Consider the following 19882-nt stretch of genomic DNA (forward strand, 5'->3'; position numbering starts at 1 on the left):
TGAGATTTGAATGCCAAGAAGGAGCCAGCATGCGAGGGTCCAGGGACGAGGATTGAAGGCAGAAGAGACTTCTGGGCAAAACAGAGAAAGAGGCAAGTGGGGCTGGAGCAAGTGTGGCATGTGACCAAGAGAAGTGTAAAACGGGGGCCAGGGCACTTTTGGGGCAGGTAAGGCAGGGACCAGTGGTGTGGAGAGGGGCAGTGGGAGCTGTTAGGGAAATTACATGCAATAAGAACATTCACTCTGGGTGCTATGTGGATAGTGGATTTTCAGGAAAAAAGAGAAAAAGCAAGAAAAAAGGTGCATTGCAATACTTCCACCATGACATGGTTGTGGCAGTAAAACGTTAATTTTATTACTAATTTATTTATCAATGTTTCACAAAACATAAAATTGAGCACTTTAACCATTTTTTTTTTTTTTTTTTTTGGTGGTACTGGGGTTCCTGGAAGCCCTTCTACCTCCGGGATGCACTCCCACGGGCTACACTCCCAGACCTATTTTTAACATTTTTATGTGGAAACAGAGTCTCTTAAGCCAGCGAGGCTGGCTTCGAACCAGCGCAATCCTCCTGTCTCCGCCTCCCAAGTGCGGGGATTACAAGCGTGCGCCACCACGCCCGGCCCACTTTAACCATTTTTAAGTGACAACGTACATTAAGCGCATTTGCACTACTGTGCAACTGTTACCAATATCCATTTCTAATACTTTTCTGTCACCTCAAACTGAAACTTCACATCCATTAAACAATAACCGCAATTTTCTCTCCCACTTATCTAGTAGGAATGACCACTCTATCGTCTATCTCTGTGAATTTGACTATTGTAAGAACTTCATAGAACTGGAATCATACAATATTGGCCCTTTTTATGCTAACTTATTTCACTTAACATCATGTATTCATGGTTTATTCATATATCTGAATTTTGTTTCTTTTTAAAGCCAAATGATATTTTGTTATATGTATATATAACATTTTACTTAACCATTCATCCGTGACAGGTGCTTTAGCTGCTTACCCCCCTTGATTATTGTGAATAATACTACTGTAAACATGGGTGTGCAAATATCCATGCAAGTTTCTGTTTTTAACTCTTTGGGGGTATATCCTGGAAGTGGGAATACTGGCTCATATGGCCATTTCGTATTTAAATTTTTGAGGAATCTCTACACTGTTTTCATTAATTATATGTTAAAGGTAGATTTTTCTGGGAGTTGCTAAGTAATTTTTATTAGGAGTTGTGAGAAAGAAAAATTAAGAGTGATCTCAAGGTTTTCACTTTTGAAGTGGGAGAACTGTGGGGACATATACTGGAGTCAAGAATTCTGGAACAGGGGAGTTTGGGCGTTTCTGTGTAATGGGGTTGTGGATGGGCATCAAAGATTCTGTTTGGGGAATATTGTATTTGTCATAGCTATTAGGTCAGCAGATGGAAGCTTCAGGCAGGCAGTTTTGTGTGCTAATCTGGAACTTCAGAGTCAGTACTGGAAATATAATTTTGATATCTGTAACTTTCACATATAAATTATACTCAAAGTCATGGGATTAAATGGAATTATTTAAGTAGAAGTTGGTTATATATGAGACTGAACTTGGAGAATCTCAGCATTTGGAGGTTGAGCCAAGAAGTCACCAGCACCGCAGTGTGAGGAGGGGCCTCTCTGCATAGGAGAGGAGACCAGTAACATATGAATTTTTCTAACCTGCAAAAGCAAAGTATGTCAGCAGGGAGGGAGCGATCTGTCTCCTGAGAAGTTAAGCATGGTAAGTGACGGTGTGACAACTGGGTATGGCATGCTCGAGTTCATTAGTGAACTTGGCAAGCGTCCTTCCCAGGCATGAAGAAGATGGAAGTCAGGTTAGAAAGAGCCAAGAATAAAATGGCAGAAATTCAACATAATGAGCGAGAGGAGTGGTACATTGGAAGGTTGCTAGACTCAGTGGTAAGCGAGCCCACAGCCACAGTTCTCTTATCTCTGTGAGGTAGGGAGGCCCAGCTGTCATCAGCTGAGAGAGAGCAGATGGGGTGTGTGGAAAGCTTTGAGGAGCAAAGCAAAATGACGTGGTCCTCTAGGAGGAGGTGAGCATCTCGGCCTTGCCTGGCATGAGGGTACTTATGTGAATGAGAACAGTCAATGTAACTGTGTCTTTTCTTCTAGCAACCTTCAGGAACTTGGCTACAGGCAAGGAAAATGTGGAGAATTATGCTAATAGAGGTATTAGGTGAGGACAAATGAAAGGGAAGTATATATATTATGTTGCATCCAGCTTCCAGAACCTTGTTTCTTCCCTAGTTTTATTTCATTCCCTCTTCTTTCTGACTCCTATTTAATCTTGATCAATTTTTCTCAAACACTGATATGACCATCAGCTACCTGGGGATCTCATTATGATGCAGATTCCCACTGAGCAGGTGCAATGGGGCCTGGAATCCTGCATGTTTAAGCAGCGCCCAGGAGATGGACATCTCTGGTCTTGCCCAGACTTTTGAATAGTCAAGATCTAGGCCACCATGACATCCCTTTCCTGGATATTTACAGATGCTTTCTAAATGGCTCCCTCTGTCTCTATGAAGGATCTTATTTTATTTTTGTGGTGTTAAGACAATGTCATTTGAGTAGAGTGACTGCCTTACCACTTAACTTCCCCTTGGAGCTTCTTTATTTAATTTTTTTTTATCAGAGCATTGCAGTTATACATCTTTTTTTTAAGAATTTTCACAGTAACTTTACTTATAATAACCCCAAACTGGAAATAGCCCCTATTTCTTTCAATATGTTTATACAAATGCATACAGAAGAGAGATTTTTACAAAGAATGTTAACAGTGAACAGTGGCAGATGATAGGGAATGTGCTGGTATTGGAAAGTGGCTTTGATACTAACTTCTAAATGTATTGGAAAATAGCTTTGGTATTAATTTTCAAAATATAGAAAGTAGTCAGAGCCTGGGTGCAGTGCAGACACTCAGGCAGGGAGGAGGAGGCAGCTCTTACCCTGCAGAGTTCTGGGCACCAAGAATGATTAGCACGAACACAGAAGAGTTGTAGCCCAGGGCCTTTGATTTTGTGATTTTTTGTTTTGTTTTGTTTTGTTTTGTTTTGTTTTGTTTTGTTTGTAGTACTGGGGATGGAACCCAGGTACATTCTACCTCCAAGCTACAACTTTTTTTTTATTCTTTTATTTTCTTTTTTTATTCTTTATTTTCAAACAGGGTCTTACTGAGTTGCAGATGGTCTCACTAAGTAGCTGAGGCTGTCTGTGAACCATGATCCTCCTATCTCAGCCTCCCGAATGCTGGGATGACAAGTGTGCACCACCATGCCCAGCTTTGTATTTTAAAGACAAGTTTACATAATAAATAACTTCTAGCAGACAGGCTAAAATTCCCCAAGGATGCTGGAGGATGGTACAGGTATTTCTCAAAGAAGGCAGATACCATGTGACCCCTGACTTTGTTGATCAAGTAACCCATTTTGGATCTTAACAAAGACCTGGGCTTGCACAGGAAACAGTAGTGGGCCTATACTGGCATCAGGTCAGGAGCAAATGGAAGGATTAAACAGGATATAAGATAAGTGAATCCTCATAATCATATCAAAAGGATTGTCCTGGAGTTAATGGGAGGATCGGGTCAGGAAGGCTATTGGTTAAGCAAAGATAGGAGTTAATAATCTTTATAAAAACTGTTCAGAGCCAGGTGTGATGGTGTATGCTTGTAATCCCAGCATTTTGGAGGTGGAGACTAGAAGATTTGAGTTCATGGACATCCTCAGTACTTAGTGAGGCCCTCCACAACTTAGTGAGACCCCATTTTAAAATAAAGAATAAAAAATAGGGCTGGGGGTGTAGCTTGGAGGTCGAATGCCCCTGGATTCCATCCCCAGATTCGCAAAAACAAAACAAAAACTGGTATTCAAAAACCTGAGTGTCTTTTTTTCAATGCACTCCACTATATTCCTCAATATAGTACTTTAATTTATGTCTCTTCTTTCTACCTTTGTAATAATAAAAAGTGCTTAAGCTTGCAGCATAGTTCTGGCTATTCTTTTCTAAAAATAGCTAAGAACAAGAACCCACAGCTCCACCTCACACCGTTACAGAAGAGAATTGAGAATTTGAGTATTTTGATATATAAGGGAAAAGTTACAGGGTCAATAACTGGAAGTCATATGGTGATGGGTAAGCCAGTTTAAGAACTGTATAGGATAGAGGGTCATGCTGGTCATGGATAGCTGTAGTAATGACGAAGAGGAGATTAAGGAAATGAGAGTTAGGAAACAGCAGAATAGGAGAGATGAAAAGATTACTGGAGGTAAGGGAAAGAATGGAGGGCACAGGGTTTGGGATGGAGCATCAAAACAAACACTGAATTCACAAAGAATGATAAATAGCATGTGGAAGGAAACTCATCAGTTGCTACCTGTTGATACATAGTTCGTAAAAGGCCTCCATAAAGCCAGGCATGGTGGCACACACTTGTAATCCCCACGCTTGGGAAGCTGAGACAGGAGCAATGTGCAGGTTCGAAGCCAGCCTCAGCTACTTAGTGAGGCTCTCAGCAACTTAGTGAGACCCTGTTTCCAAATAAAATATAAAAGGCCTCTATATGTAGTTTAACAGAAGAATTTGTCAGTGAATGATAAGTGCTGGATTTGTGCAACACCTTTTCCTTCATAAATATGCTGTTAAGGGATTCATATTTAAAATTAGATCGATGTTCTTGGATTTGGCCAATGTCTAGAGGGTATTTCTTAACATTTTGACTGCCCCTCAAAACATCTTAGAGGATTCTCTTTGGTTTTGAACCTATACCTGGTCCATAGAGAATCTGAGACCTTAACAACTGAGCTAGGTCTGAGAACTCTCACTATTTAAAGTTTCTTGGGTGATTCTGAAGCAAATCCAGGCTTGGTAACCACTCAGTGAGAGCATATTATAGATAGCTTTCCATGAGAGACCCATTTTAGAACAAGTATTTCAAAATTACACTTACTTGGAAAGACTAAATTGATGCTCAAGGAGGAAAATGGAGCTAAAATTTAGAACCACAAAAATTTCAATATGCTCTAGCAGGAATTGTTTTTTTAAATATAATTTATTGGTATACTGTAGTATCACATCATAATGAATTTCAGAGTGATAGGGACATACATACACACAGCACTTGGTGAGCTGCCCCCTCCACAGCTCCCTTCCTCCTTCCTCCTCTTCCCTGTATATGATATTGAGATTGGTATTAATAATTTCTTAGATGTGCATAATATCAATAAAAGTGTTTTTTCATTAATTCTCCCTTATTCCACAACCACCCTCCTCGAATCTCCTCCATCACTCCACTGGGGTTTCTCCTCCTTTATCTAATCTAGGGAGCCTGATTCCTCTCTAGCTTCCACAAATGAGAGAAAACACATGACCCTTCACTTTATGTGACTGGCTAATCTCACATAATATAATGTTCTCTCAGTCTACCCATTTGTCTGCAGATGGCATAGTTCTTTATTGCTGAGTACTTTTCACCGTGTGTATATGCCATAATGTTATAATCCATTTATCTGTTGATGGACACCTAGCCATAATTTTGCTATTGTGAATTGTGCTTTTATAAACATGGATATGCATGTATCACTATAATATTCTGATTTGGGTTCCTTTGGAAAGATACCCAGGAGTGGTATAGCTGGATCATATGGTGGACACGTTCTCAGTTTTCTGAGGAACCTCCATACTGATCTCCTTTACAGCTGCACCAGTTGTAATCCCACCCATGGTATATAAATTTCTATTTTCCACATCCTTGGCAGGATTTATTGTTTGGGGTTTTGATGATTGACATTCTAACTGGGGTTAGTTGGCATCTTAGTGTGGTTTTTATTTTCTAGAAGAAATGTTAGTATAGAATACTGGATTTTTAAAAATTTCCTTTCTCCAAGACATGAATAAGCAGTTTTATCATACTGCAGTTTTTCCCATAGTGACTTAGAAGTTACCTCATCACATTTTGGAGAAACTGTGTACTTAGAATCTAAGGTTGTGTAATTTATTTTTCCATTTCAAAATCTACTTTTCTTTTACATTTTTATTAGATTTTTCTCATATTCTTTCTCTTAATTTGTTGTAAACACACGTCTTTCCCATTTTATTATCTTTATGGCATGACTCCTTTTTAATTCTTCCCATTTTACCCATCCTTGAGGGACTGGTTTATTTATCTTTATGTTATCCTCATACAGTGATTTAACAAAAACACATTAGCACTGGGTGGCTAAATAAATATAAGGTCAAAGAAGTAGCACATTCACTTAATTGTTACCTCACTGACCTCTGTATTAGTCTCTAATTTTCGAGATAGTTTCTGGGAAATTCAGTGAACTAATGACATTTAGATTCCCAAAATAAGCTGGGCATGGTGGCACACACCTGGGGCTCCTAGTTGAGAGAAAAGGTTTGAAGTTTGGAGGCCAGTCTCAACAACTTAACAAGACCCTCAGCAACTTAGTGAGATCCTATTTCAAAGTAAAAAAACTAAATAAGTAAAGGCCTGGGGGTGTAGCTCAGAGGTAGAACCCCTGGGCTCAATCCCCAGGAACACACACACACACACACACACACACAATGTTGGTCAGGGACGTAATAGTAAACTCATAAAATGCCAAATCCATAGCAGTTCATTTCTCCCAGCAAATCTTCACACATTCAGATCAAGATATCTTGATGCTAATCTTTCCACACTCAACTCTTTCCTTCTGGGACTTCTGTCCTCTCCAAGTAAGCACTAACAGATTCTCACTGGCTACAGATCTTAAAGGGCTAGACAGCCCAGAGCCTGGCTTATCCCTAACCAAAAGCCCTGGAGAGGTTTGGTGGAGTTGGGTGGCCCATGCTTTTAGGACCAGCCTTCTTGAGTGCACTAAAATGTCCCTGTGTGTCATTAGTTATTCATTTAGGAACCCAATCTGGCCTCTGTGAAGGAATGCAGCATTAGTAGAGAACCCACTCCTGACGTCACAGAGTTCTGTAAACACAAGAGAGATATGAAGAAAATGGACTTTGGCCAGACATGGTGGCACACTCCTGTAACCCCAGTACTTGGGAGGCTGAGACAGGAGAAACACAGGTTCAAGGCCAGCCTCAGCAACTTAGTGAGACCCTATTTCCAAACAAAAAATGACACAAAATAAAATAGGGCTGGGGTAATAACTCAAAGACAGAATGCTTCTGGGTTCAATCCCCAGTAACACACACACACACACACACACACACACACACACACACACACACACGACCTCAGTGTAATAGATGTTGTGGTAGAAGAGATAGTCTTGGGAGGCTCCCTGTAAGAAGTGGCAGCTGGACTTGGAGGCTAAGAGTGAATCTGCATCGTCTGAGTGCAGTGGTGAATGGCAGGATTCTGGCAAAGGAGCAGCGGGTGCAGAGCTAAGGTGGTAAGGTGACACAGGGAGCTTTCAGGGAACCCAGGAGCATCTTGCGTGGCTGGGGCAATGAACCAGATTCTGAAAGGGCCTTTATGCTCCCCAAGTGAGTTTGGACCTGATAATTTCTGACGTTCTGGGATCTGTCAAAGGGTTTGGGGTGGGTTTGCAATATTATGAGAGCCCTAGCCACTGAGACCTGTGATTCAAAGACCCCCTAAGATGATCTTTTAGCAAAGCGTACCCTGCACCAGAGAAAATTTTGCTACCAACACAGATGATTGCTCTATGGATCAATAAGTAATTTTAATAACCTAACCAAACAGATGAGAAGCTTTTCAAGAGTGACAAGATAATCTATGTCACCTATACATTGGTGTGGCATGTACTTATTTCTGTGAAGGTAAGGAGTTGTTACTCATTTGTATTGCTAAGAAAAGAAGAGGCTGAAAGTCTTGGTCTGTCAAAAACCAAGGTCAATTTTTATTCTAGCAACATAAAAGCCACTTGACCAGCCTGGAAAAAAAAAAATGTGTTCACAAACCTGTTTCAGAATTTCTTCCCTAATGGATTTTGTGAATCTAGGTTGAAGGGCCTTAATGGTACATTAGGGAAGGGCCGTGAAAGTCTGAGAGTGGAGAAGTAGGGGCTGTTAGAAACCACAGCACTATTCTCTAGTTGAGGAGTACTGTTTACAATAATGATCATTTTAAGAAGACTTTGAAAATTCTATTAACTACTCTGTTAACACTGAACTACTCCCTTTACTGGAAGAGAATGAGGTTTGCTACTCCCTGTGGATTGTTTTTGTTTTTATTGTATTATTTTTCTTTTATGTGCTTTTATTGGTACATTGTAAGTATACATCATAGTGAAGCATACAATGATAGGAATACACGAGCACACAATACTCGTAACATTTCCCTCTGGATCTCCCCACTCTCCCTCCCCTTCCTCACATATTTCCGTCTTTGAGATTAGCGCTGGTAATTGAATACGTGTACATAGCATTATTTCACTGGTTATCTTTTCTACACTGCTATCCCTCTCCTCCTTCCCCTACTCCCCCACTCCACTGGAGTCTCAGCTCCTCTATCTGAGATCACCCTTGTTTCCCAACCTCTATCTAGTTTCCACATACAAGAGAAAACATACAGCTATTCGATTTTGAGACTGGCTAGTCTGGCTTAACATAGTATTCTCAAGTTCCATACATTTTCCTAAAAATAATAGGAATTTGTTCTGTATGATTGAATCAAATTCCATCGTATGCATGTATATACTACAGTTTTGTAATCCATTCATCCACTGATGAACATTCAGGCTGCACCCATAATTTGGCTGTTATGTATTATGCTATTTTTCTTTATTAAATAAAAGTGATATGTATTAAAAGTGTATAATATAATCTTCTCATAGTCATATACATTTTGAGTACTAATCCCAAACAAATTAATATATTCATCTCCTCACATGGTTACTTCTTTTTTTTTTTAATTTTATTTTATTGGTGCACTGTATTCATACATCATAGTGGGATACAAACTTTTGTAGACATACATGCACACATCGCCCAGTCAGCCCCCACCCGATCCCCACCCCATTCTCTCCCCATCCCTCCCTCCCATGCTTGGCTTAGTGGTTGACATCTAGTATTATAGCAATTTATCCAAAATTAAAAATGATAATCTCACATAACAGTTTCATTTGTCTGATACCAAGCTTTTGATGTCTTAAAGATAACATTTCAATATTTCTTTTTGCTTTCTTTCTTACCAGAGAATATTTTTTTCTTTTTTTTAGGTGAAACTATCATATATTTATTTTTCAGGAAAAAATCTATCCTGATATGGAATATGGACTCTAAATACCCAAAACAATCTCGAAGCAAAAACAAAGCTAGAAGATGTATATTTTCTGATTTCAAACCATATAAAGCTACAATAATTGAAACAGTGTGGTACTGTTCTAAAGGCACATATATAGACCATTGGAGTTAAATACAAGCCTAGAGCTAACTTCTTCCCTATATTGTCAAGTTATTTTTGACAAGGTTTCCACGAAGATTTGGTGGTGGAAATAATAATCTTTTAACTAAATATTGTTGAAAAATAATAATTACATGGAAAAGAATAAAATTGGACCCTTACCTAATCCCACATACAAGTATTAACTCAAACTAGATAAAAGACCTAAATATAAATCTTAAGACTATAAACTTTTAGGAGAAAATCTGGGTCATAAAACCTCACAACATTGAAATTGGCAGTGATTTCTTGGATATGATTTCAATGGCACAGGCAAAAAAAGGGTAAACAAACTCCCTAAAAAATAAAAGAAAATATTGTATATACAAAGACAATGTAAACAGGGTTAAAAGTTACTAATAGAATTGGATAAAATATTTCCAAATGCTATATCTGAAGGTATATTAATATTCCAACTAGAAATCCTAAAAATTAACAACAATAAAGGCAAACAATACAATTTAGAGATAGGTAAAAGACTAACATAAATAATGAATCTCCACAGATAACCAATCTTACTTGTTTGTTGGATGGAAACTCTTGTTTCTCTGGTTCTGGTGAGTGTTACCTATTTCTTCTTTGTAGTTAATCTCTTTGAGTATTTTCTCTAGCGCTGGTTTTGAAGACATAAATTCCTTCAGTTTCTGTTTTGTCATGGAAGCTTCTTATTTCTCCATCTAATTTGATAGAAAGTTTTGCTGGATAGGAAATTTTTGGCTGGAAGTTGTTTTCTTTCAGAGTTTGGAATATGTTACTCCAAGCCCTTCTGGCTCTCATGACTTGGTTTGGGAAGTCTGGAGTGATTCTAATTGGTTTGCCTCTGAATGTCACTTGGCCCTTTGTTTTTGTTGCCTTTAAGATTCTCTGCTTGGCTTCCACATTGGTCATTTTGACAATTATATGGCGTGGGGATCCTCTTCTCGGATCCTGTCTAAAGGGAGTTCTATAAGTTTCCTGGATCTGTGTATCAACCTCTTGCTCTATATTTGGAAAATTTTCTGCTATTACTTCCTTGAAGAGATTGTTGATCCCTTTGGTATCACTTTCTTTTCCCTCCTCTATTCCAATTATTCTTAGGTTAGCTCTCTTAAGATGGGCCCATATTTCTTCAATGTCAGATTCCTGCTGTTGGATATCTTTTTCTAGATTAGAAACTATGCATTCATTTTTGGATTGCTCATCTTCTAAGAGTGAGATTCTGTTCTCCATGTGGTCTAATCGGTTGTTTGTGCTTTGAATTGAGGCCTTTACTTCATTAATTGCATCCTTTATCTCTTTTTGGCTCTCTCTGAGTTCTTTTCGAAGCACCTCTATTATTTCTACAGTTATTTTCCTGATTTGATCTTCTAGAAATCTCTGATTTTCTGTTTTATCAGGTTCTGATGTTGTGGGGTTGTGCACATTCATTACTTCAGTGTTATTCCTCTTTCCCATGATTTCGGAGGTTTGTGCCTTCTCTGGGTTCTTCCCTTGGGTCACTATGGCTTCACTTAAGGTGCTCTGGATCTCGAGTCTGTATTATCTCAGACCCTACTACTCCTTTACTGGGTTGTATCACAGAGTCTCCGACCCAGGGAGTCGATAGAGGCTGCTTTAAACTATGGGGGGTGCCAGGTTGCACGCTCTCCTATGGTGTGATATCTCTGCCACCACCACTCCCTCACTGGGTCAAGTCCCAGGAGGCACAATACTGGGATTTCTCCTCTGTGGCCCGCAATTTGACTCACTGTTCTTGAGTACGTAGATGTAGCTGTACTGGACTCGGTGAATTCACTGCTGCTGCCGCCGCCGGTGGCAATATGGCGCCTCTGCCACGCCCTCGGCCATGAGGCTGGCGTATTTTTTCTTCTCTGGTTTTGATTTCCACTCTGAATCCCTGCAGCGTGTGCTGAGCTCAGCCACTGGGAGCTTTAAATGCTGTCTGCGCCGAAAGATCCCGCCTGGCTGTTCCGCATCGGCTCACCTCGGCTTGCTGTAGCCATCCGCTGAGTTCGCCGCTGCCGCCGGCAGTATGGCGCTGCTGCCACGTCCTCGGGCGTGTGTGTCTCCTCCGTGGCCCTGAGCTCTGTTCTCAGTCCGCTTTCTCTCTGGAGCCTGGTGGTTTTTTTGTTTTTCTGGTGATGGTGTTTTCTGGCTATGAAAGGCGCTCTTTTTGTGGTAATGGAGATTGGTTGTTAGCGGGACTCTTAAGCCCCGCTTTTCTCGGTCGCCATCTTCCCGGAAGTCCCCGGTTACTTCTTTCCCTTTGTGCTGAGAGCATCTGAAATCGACCCTCTTAGCAAATTCCCTATATGCAATTGAGTATTATTTACAATAGTCATCGTGCTATAAACCAGTGCTTGGAAGATCGGTCTCTTTAATGGCCCCAGCAATAATGAAGCAATGAGTGGCGTTTAAAAAAAGTCATCCTAAAAAAAGTCTACTCTCTGCAAGTTTAAAGCATAAGCGCATTATAGAACATGTTTTCCTCATTTTATCGTTTAAAAACTTACATCTTTTGTGTAACACAGGGAAAATATTGCTCATTCTAATTTATGGCAACTTAAATGCTGCATATAATCCTATGAGTCAGCTTAGGTATTACTATTCTAAGGAATTAAGGGTTTTGAATGAGAGAAACCTGGGTTCCGAATTCAGTTTCTCCAAAAATTATCTCTGTGAGCTTGGGCAAAGCCTCAGTTTTCTGAAATGCAGGATGGGGTGTTAACGATCACTTTCTCTTTCTCGTAGGTTGTCCATGAGAGGTCAGTGAGGTTGTTACTGATGAAGTTCTGGTTCTCTCTTTCAACCCTAATCATCATGAACCCTTCTGCCTTTATCTGTTAGCTCTGTCTGTTTGTTTTCTTGTTTTATATGAAAGCATTTTCTTTTCTTTTTACTTCCCCAGGGATATGAAACCTGACAACATTTTGCTTGATGAACATGGTAAGTAAATGATTTATTCCCCATCAATGTCGCTTGTAATCCCAGGATTTGGGAGGCTGAGACAGAAGGATCGTGGTTCGAGGACAGCCTCAGCTACTTAGTGAGGCCCTTTGCAACTCAGTGAGAACCTGTTTCTAAATAAAGAATAAAAAATAGTGCTGGGGGTGTAGCTTGGAGGTAGAATGCCCCTGGGTTCCATCCCCAGACTCGCAAAAAAAAAAGAAAAAGGAGAAAATTATTGCAGTTGTTTTGGTGTTAGTTTGCCTTAGTATTGGATACGCTATATTATGTGCATGTACAAATATGTAACAACAAATCCCACTATTCCGCCTAATTATAATGCACCAATATAAAAATATTAAACTGGGCATGGTAGTGCACACCCGTAATCCCAGTACTTGGGAGGCTGAGACAGGAGGATCATAGGTTCAAGAGCAGCCTCAACAACTTAGCAAGACCCTCAGCAACCTTAGCAAGACTCTTTAAAAACAAAAAAATCAAAAAAAGAGTTGGAGGTATAGCTTAGAGGTAGAATTCATGAAGCTGGGTTCAATCCCCAGTACCACAAAATAGACAGATGATAGATAGATAGATAGATAGATAGATAGATAGATAGATAGATAGATAGATCCATAGATAATAGATAGATAATAGAACAAATTTAAAATCCCAACATCAAATATTATATAATACATAATCACCTCTGTCCCACAAAGACAGAGCAGGTCTCAAGATTAAGGCATTTGATGGATAATTGTTATCAACCAAGTTAGTGATATTATTTTGCTATTGCATCATGCATGTGCCTGTGTGTGTGTGTGTGTGTGTGTGTGTGTGTGTGTGTGTGTGTGTGTGTTACTGGGGATTGAATCCAGAAGCATTCTAATCTGTAAGCTATACTCCCAGCTCTTTTTATTTTTTGTTTTGAAACAGGGTTTCAAAAGGTTGCTGACAGTTTCTCTACATTGCTGAGACTATCCTAAAAAATGTGATCCTCTTGTCTCAGCCTCCCAAGAATTGGGGTCACAGGTGTGTACCACTGCAGCCAGACATTATCTCTACTCTTGTGCTTCCTTCTGAGGAAGGTAAAATACTTTTACATTTGCAAGAGGGATATCAAGTTTTCTTTTCAGAAACTCTTCAGTTAAAACATTTAGAAAAAAGATATAAAGTATTAAAAGTAGTACAAAATGTATAAAATTGATACAGAGATATGGCCATAATCAAAAAGGTATAAGTGACTGCCAGATTTTTAAGAAAAGCCAATTAGATATCCTTTGACACATTTTTGTCAGCAATGACTAAATGTACATAGTCTCTCCCTAATATAATTTTCATGTACATTTGGATTTATAGGTACTATGGGAGAGAAGGCCTGTAGGGTATATAGCCTGTGTGTTACTAATGTTATAATAGCAATATGATCCTTGTTCTGCGTTTAGAAAGCTGCTGGATGGAAGTCCTAGATCTGCAAAGCTTCTTATTCCTTTGATTTTTGTTTGAAAAATCCTGTTTGTAGGATTTGCAAGTGGAAATAAAACTCCAAGTACTACCTATTGATCATTATTTAGTTATTTACCCAGTTGAGTTTTAGAGCTGATTTTCCAGACCCCACCTGTGTGTAGAAGGCTAAGAAACACTTTTGTGTATGACCTCTAATCTCAGAGCTCCAAGTCATTATTTATTTATGGACTGTCTAAAAAGATTTTTTCCACTTTCTTACAATACCTCATTTGTTCCTTAACTTTACTGCTTCTGACATTTGGGAACACATTTTTGAATCTCAGAAATGTGAGCAATGTTGAGACAGCATGAAGGTGACTTTCATAGAAATACCAGCTGTTCCCCCCTTAACCGGGAGGCAGGATCCTCTCTGGCCACGGTTTAAATGAACTCTAGAAAGTTTCATAATTGTAGACAGGGGGACTATAGAGTTCCCCTGCTTTGCAGCTTAGAAAAAAGTACTTCCTGTGCCCACCCAGCTTTCCGGTAGCACAAGCCATCAAGCACCCTGATCAACCCTCAGCTGGAGCCTCGTCACAGGGTGCCTGTCGCTCCATCATCTGTAGAAGCTCTGAGTGAACACAAAGGTCTTATCAACCAAACCCTTTTTGAGATGCATCTTCCACTCTGAAGACAGTGCTTCATGCTCGGGTCTCGGCTGGCTTTATATTATTTCTACCACAAAGGCAGCCTAGTCTCCATTTAACATCTTCTTCCTCCTTATTTTCTCAGCAGCTTTGTGATTGTAGGTTAGGAAAAAGGTAAAGAATTTAACTCATTCTCAATTTAACCACCCTTAGAGACTACCCTGGTGAAAAGCTATGTAACAGGGAAGTTAGAGTGTGGATTCTTGAACAAGATTGCCTTTGTTTAAAACCCATTCACTCCTCGGGCGTGGTGGCGCACTCTTGTAATCCCCGCGCTTGGGAGGCGAAGACAGGATGATCGCACTGGTCAGACCTTGTTTCCAAATACAAATATATATATATATATATATATATATATATATAAAATAATAGGTGTCTGGGAGTATAGCCCAGAGGTAGAAGGGTTTCCAGGAATCCCAGTACCACCAAAAAGAAACAAAACAAAACAAAACAAAAAACCAATCACTCACTATGAAGCTCTGAGAGTTTCAACAATCCACCTAAAAGTTCTCTGTGTCTTCATTTCTTCAGGGATCAAGAGAGTAAGTCCTTACTTCTTAGGGTTATTGTAAAAACTAGTGGACATAATATTTACAAAGTGCTTAATGCAATATCTGCCACAAGAAACCACTCAATAAGAATCTAATGGAAGTCCAAGTCCAGGGAGGCAGTAGAGGCTTTTTCCCCGAGGAAAAGAAAAGCTTGGAATACTACATCTTGCTTTATGTGGCTGTGTCTAAGCCAGCAGCCAGTTCTCTGTATCAGAGAACGTCTGTAAAAGCTGAGTTCTTCTTTTCCCTAGTCACTTTGATTTTAAAAGTGATATACCAAAGATTCTGTGTTTCTCCTTGTTGCATCTTGATTTAAGCCATTTCATTGACCTCTTAATCCTCAGGTGACACTCTTTTCCTTCCGGAGTCTATTCTTTTTTTATGCGCATAGAGGGATGTAGCCATAGTCCCTGGCATTTTTGTCTCTGGTGGTTCTGGGGCTGTTGCTTAGGAACTGTGAGCTCTCAGCCCAGTCTGCCAGAGACAGTTCCAGTCTACACCTATAACCTGGTGTATTATTTGCGGTGCTTCCTTTCACTACTGAGTTTGGGGCTTGAACAAAGAATTCAATGGAGGCTTTTCTCTATTATATTCCCATCCTGAACTCAGTTTGAGAATCACTGCTGTTTACAAAAGAAAAATTGCTTTGGGAGAGATGGTATAGGAATGGGATAGAAGTAAACAACAACAACAAAAAAGATTGAGAGCCATTCTCTGAATATTGCTGTAGGGACCCCTTTCTGAAGGAAAACCGTTTTTCGAAGTTATTTTCTCTCCATTTTGATTCTGAAAACGTAGGACTTCAGACATTGCTCAGGGACCCCAATTAACCACTTTTAAATGAATAAACTGAGCCCACCTCCGCCCAGCTCCTCAGGTAGTTGTACTATGACAATCGGCTAGAGCATAAATCAATGCGTGCTTTCCGGAGCTCTGCATGCTGTTCTTTTCAGTGGGGAGCTCTTATTTGAAGCCCTAATTTGTCTTTTTTATCCACATTTATATTTCACTCCTGAGGGGCCACACATGGGCATCTTGTATGGGCATCTTAGCAGCTGTGAAGGGCAGCATCTATTTTCTTGATGTACTTCTTAGACCCATCCTTCCAAGAGAGCTTATATTTATGCAACTTATATTTAATGCAACTTATATTTAATCTAGCACCACTCAATAAGAGGCAAGAACTTTGTTTTATTTTTATTGATTCATAAAATAATGACATTTACTGAAGGTGATTGTAATATGGAGAATCTTTCCTTCATATGAATGAACATTCATTATACATCAGAATTTGACATAAAAAAATGTTCTTCCTTTCGAGTGTACCTGTTGCTGTTCTCCTCTGCTAGCTCATTTACTAATTCAGAGCCAAGACAGAACCAAGTCTTGGAAGAGTCATAATAAACTATTCTTATAAATATTTTCACATTCTACCAGTTTAAGTGCCCCATCCAATTCTATCAATCCCATGGTATCTAAAATTCTATTATTTGTATTTAGTTATTAATGAAACAAATGCTATAACCAGAGGAACAATAATGTCTGTCTGGCATATCAGAGACTATGACAATTATGGAAGCATCTATAATTAGGCACCTTAATATTATCCCAGGAAAAAAGGCAAAAACTGAATGTGGGGGGCTAGGAGGAACTCTGAGCCTGCTGTCTCAACAATTTCCCTCTTGCAGAGTTCCCAGATGTATCTGCAAATCAAGTGGATGTGTCTTTAATAAAAAAAAAATACAATGCAGAATACTGTACCCAATTCTGAGACAATCAGATTGATTCTCAGGTAGTGCCTGAGGATGTGCATTTTTATTTTTCTATTTTTTGCAGTAATAGGGATTGAACCCAGGGGCATTCTACCTCCAAGCTACACCCTCAGGCCTATTTCTTATTCTTTATTTTGAAACAGGGTCCCACTGAGTTGTAAAGGGCCTCACTAAGTAGATGAGGCTATCCTCGAACCACATCCTCCTGTCTCAGTCTCCCGAATGCTGGGATTACGAGCATGCACCACCATGCCCGGCTCAGGATGTGCATTTTTTTTTGGGGGGGGTACTAGGGTTCCTGGAAACCCTTCTACCTCCGGGTTACACTCCCAGACCTATTTTATATTTTTTATTTGGAAATAGGGTCTCTTAAGCCAGCGAGGCTGGCTTCGAACCAGCCGGGCGTGGTGGCGCACGCTTGTAATTTGGGAGGCGGAGACAGGAGGATGCTCAGGTTTGAAGCCAGCTGTGCTGGCTTAAGAGACCCTGTTTCCAAATAAAAAATATAAAAAATAATAGGTCTGGGAGTGTAGCCCGGAGGTAGAAGGGTTCCATCCCCAGTACCACACACACACAAAAAAATCACATTAAAGATGTGGTGTATATCTTCTAACTCTTGCAAGTAGGGTAAACTTTTAAAAGTTGAGGTGTGCCAAATGATTGGTTATGGTGCCCCAAAGTATTGTTCTGAGAGGAAAGATTCTCAGATTGAATACAAGCACCAATAATGGTTAAATTTGATGACTTAATAAGGCGAATTCAGATTTTTAATGTGGTCCCCTGTCTCAGGCTACAGAGATAGAAAAGAAAGCACCCCCCCAACTTCTGAGGGTGCTAGAGCAGGAAGTTCTTAGCCTTATACTTGAAAAATGTTTACACTAAAAGAGTGGGCTTTTAAAAATGTATTTACTTATTTATTTATTGGTACTGGGGATTGAACCTAGGAGCACTCTACCTCTGAGCTACACCCCATCTTTTTATTTTTATTTATCCTTTTATTACATTTTTATTTGAAATGGGATCTGGTTAAGTTGCTGATGCTGGCCCAAACCTGTGATCTTCTTGTCTCAGCCTCCAAGTACTGGCATTACAAGCATACCCCACAAGCCCAGATCCATTCATTGTTTTATAAAATGAAATTTTGAAACAACTAGTTTATAAGTGAATTCAGTTTTTATCTACTACCTAGGAAAATGACTTAAATTTTATATTCTTAGATGTAGAGCTCAGGGAAGAACTCAAGTTTCTTAGTCCCTGGCCAGTGCTCTGCATACAGTCCCTACAAAGATAAAAGCTTATTTCTCTTGTTTTCCTTTTATTTCAGTTATTTTGTTGGGGACTGATGGAGATGACCTGAACTGCCCCCCCACAAAGAAATACAAATGGCATTCCAGAAAAACAGGGAGAATAAGAACTCTTGTTAGGCAGAAAATATACGTATCCACACTTGTGCCAGGTTGTAGTAATTTTGCCTCTATTTTATTTCAAGATTGCAGAAGAGACACTTGGGATAGTGATACTTTGATTAGCTCTTGTCTGTCTTCCTCATAACGATCACAGGCTGAACTTTAAATGTTGCCAATAGACAAAAAATGCCCAAGTAGAATAATCAGACCATAAGCCCAGCCAATACAGTTCAAACCCTCTGAGGTTGAGCTTCAAGCTTAAATCAGAGACTAGTCACTGGACGGTGTGTTCTTGCTGCACGAGGGTTGGTAGCTTAAGACCATATGAGCCTTGAGGAAGTAATAAGTGAGCCTTTCTTGCCTGTACCCAAGTGCAACTAGCATAAAAGAATGGATGCGTTCACTTAGACAGTTGAATGGGACCTAATGCTCTCTGTGACCTTCCTCTCTCTCCAGGGCACGTGCACATCACAGATTTCAACATTGCTGCCATGCTGCCCAAGGAGATGCGGATCACCACCATGGCCGGCACCAAGCCTTACATGGGTATGGGCTTCAGTAGTGGCCGTAGCTACTAAGAACAAAGCTTTTGTTCTTCATTGCTGTGCACACCATTGATGGCAGGGAACTTGTAGTAAGAGTAGACAATTGCCCCCTGATATTATTACCTAGGGAGCTTCTGACTGAATAGGGTCTGAGGTGAGCCTCGGATTCTCCATTTGCAAGTACCCAGGGAGATCTTGATTCAGGAGGGCCATGGATCACATTTTGAAACCACTATTTCGTGAGCTAATTAAAACAGTTTCTATCCACTTCCTAATACAAATATTAATTAATTCAATAAATGTCTCTTAATTATCTTGGTGGCTTGAGCAACTGCCAAGCATACACAAGGTCTCTGTCTCATGGAACTTGCATGCTAGTGGGAGGAAATAAAAAATAGGAACAAAAAAGAATGAGTCATAACTAGAATGGCAGTAAGTGGCCAAAGAATAATTTTAACAATTACTTACATAATACTGCCTTGTATTCACAGTGCTGTACAACATACAAAGCACCTTCCTGGTTGTAACTTTAGCGTCAATTTTATTGCCACGTGAGTTCTTTATAAAGATGGAGAAACTGCCTCAGAAGAGTTAAATGATTGCATAACATTGCTTACAGTGAGGTGAAGAACTAGCTTTTGCCTTCATTTAAAATTCACTGAGGGGTGATTAACAGTAGGATTAGGCCCAAAATTTCTGGTGAGGTCTCATAGGAAACAAATCTACTACAAATGTTAGCTTCCATTGTTAGAGGCTGCAAGCTCTGTATAGACATCATTTTAGCAGAATTTGCCCTTTCTCTTCTCCATCCCAAAACGTATAGAGAACTGTCACCCTTTAAGAGGCATACAGTTCTAAGAAAGGGGGACTTTCTTCTTAACTGTTCCTAAGGCAAGTGAGTCAAATCTCAAAGAATTATCTGAAAATTACTGGGGTGACTGCAAGGAGAGGGGCCTGGTGTTCTACGTTGGTTAGATGTCTGTTTAGTCACTGGGCTTCTAGTTGGTCAAGGAGGGTTGATGAATTTGGGCGCAAGTCTCACCAGAGATGATAGCAGCAGGAAACAGAAGTAT

The 19882-nt window shown here is 39.8% G+C and overlaps 1 protein-coding gene across 1 annotated transcript in view; it reads left to right on the forward strand.

Annotated features, from left to right (window-relative positions):
* Positions 1-19882, forward strand: part of STK32A (serine/threonine kinase 32A) — a gene marked incomplete at its 3' end in the record, with an annotated part of 115421 nt that overhangs the window by 68081 nt on the left and 27458 nt on the right. Inside the window, exons 5-6 of the mRNA XM_080698204.1 lie at positions 12348-12385; positions 18721-18810. Coding sequence (XP_080554330.1) covers positions 12348-12385; positions 18721-18810 — 128 coding nt within the window. The remainder of the gene's footprint in view (positions 1-12347; positions 12386-18720; positions 18811-19882) is intronic.

This window comes from Muscardinus avellanarius (assembly GCF_963383645.1).
Source record: "Muscardinus avellanarius genome assembly, chromosome: 7".
Lineage (NCBI taxonomy): Eukaryota > Metazoa > Chordata > Mammalia > Rodentia > Gliridae > Muscardinus > Muscardinus avellanarius.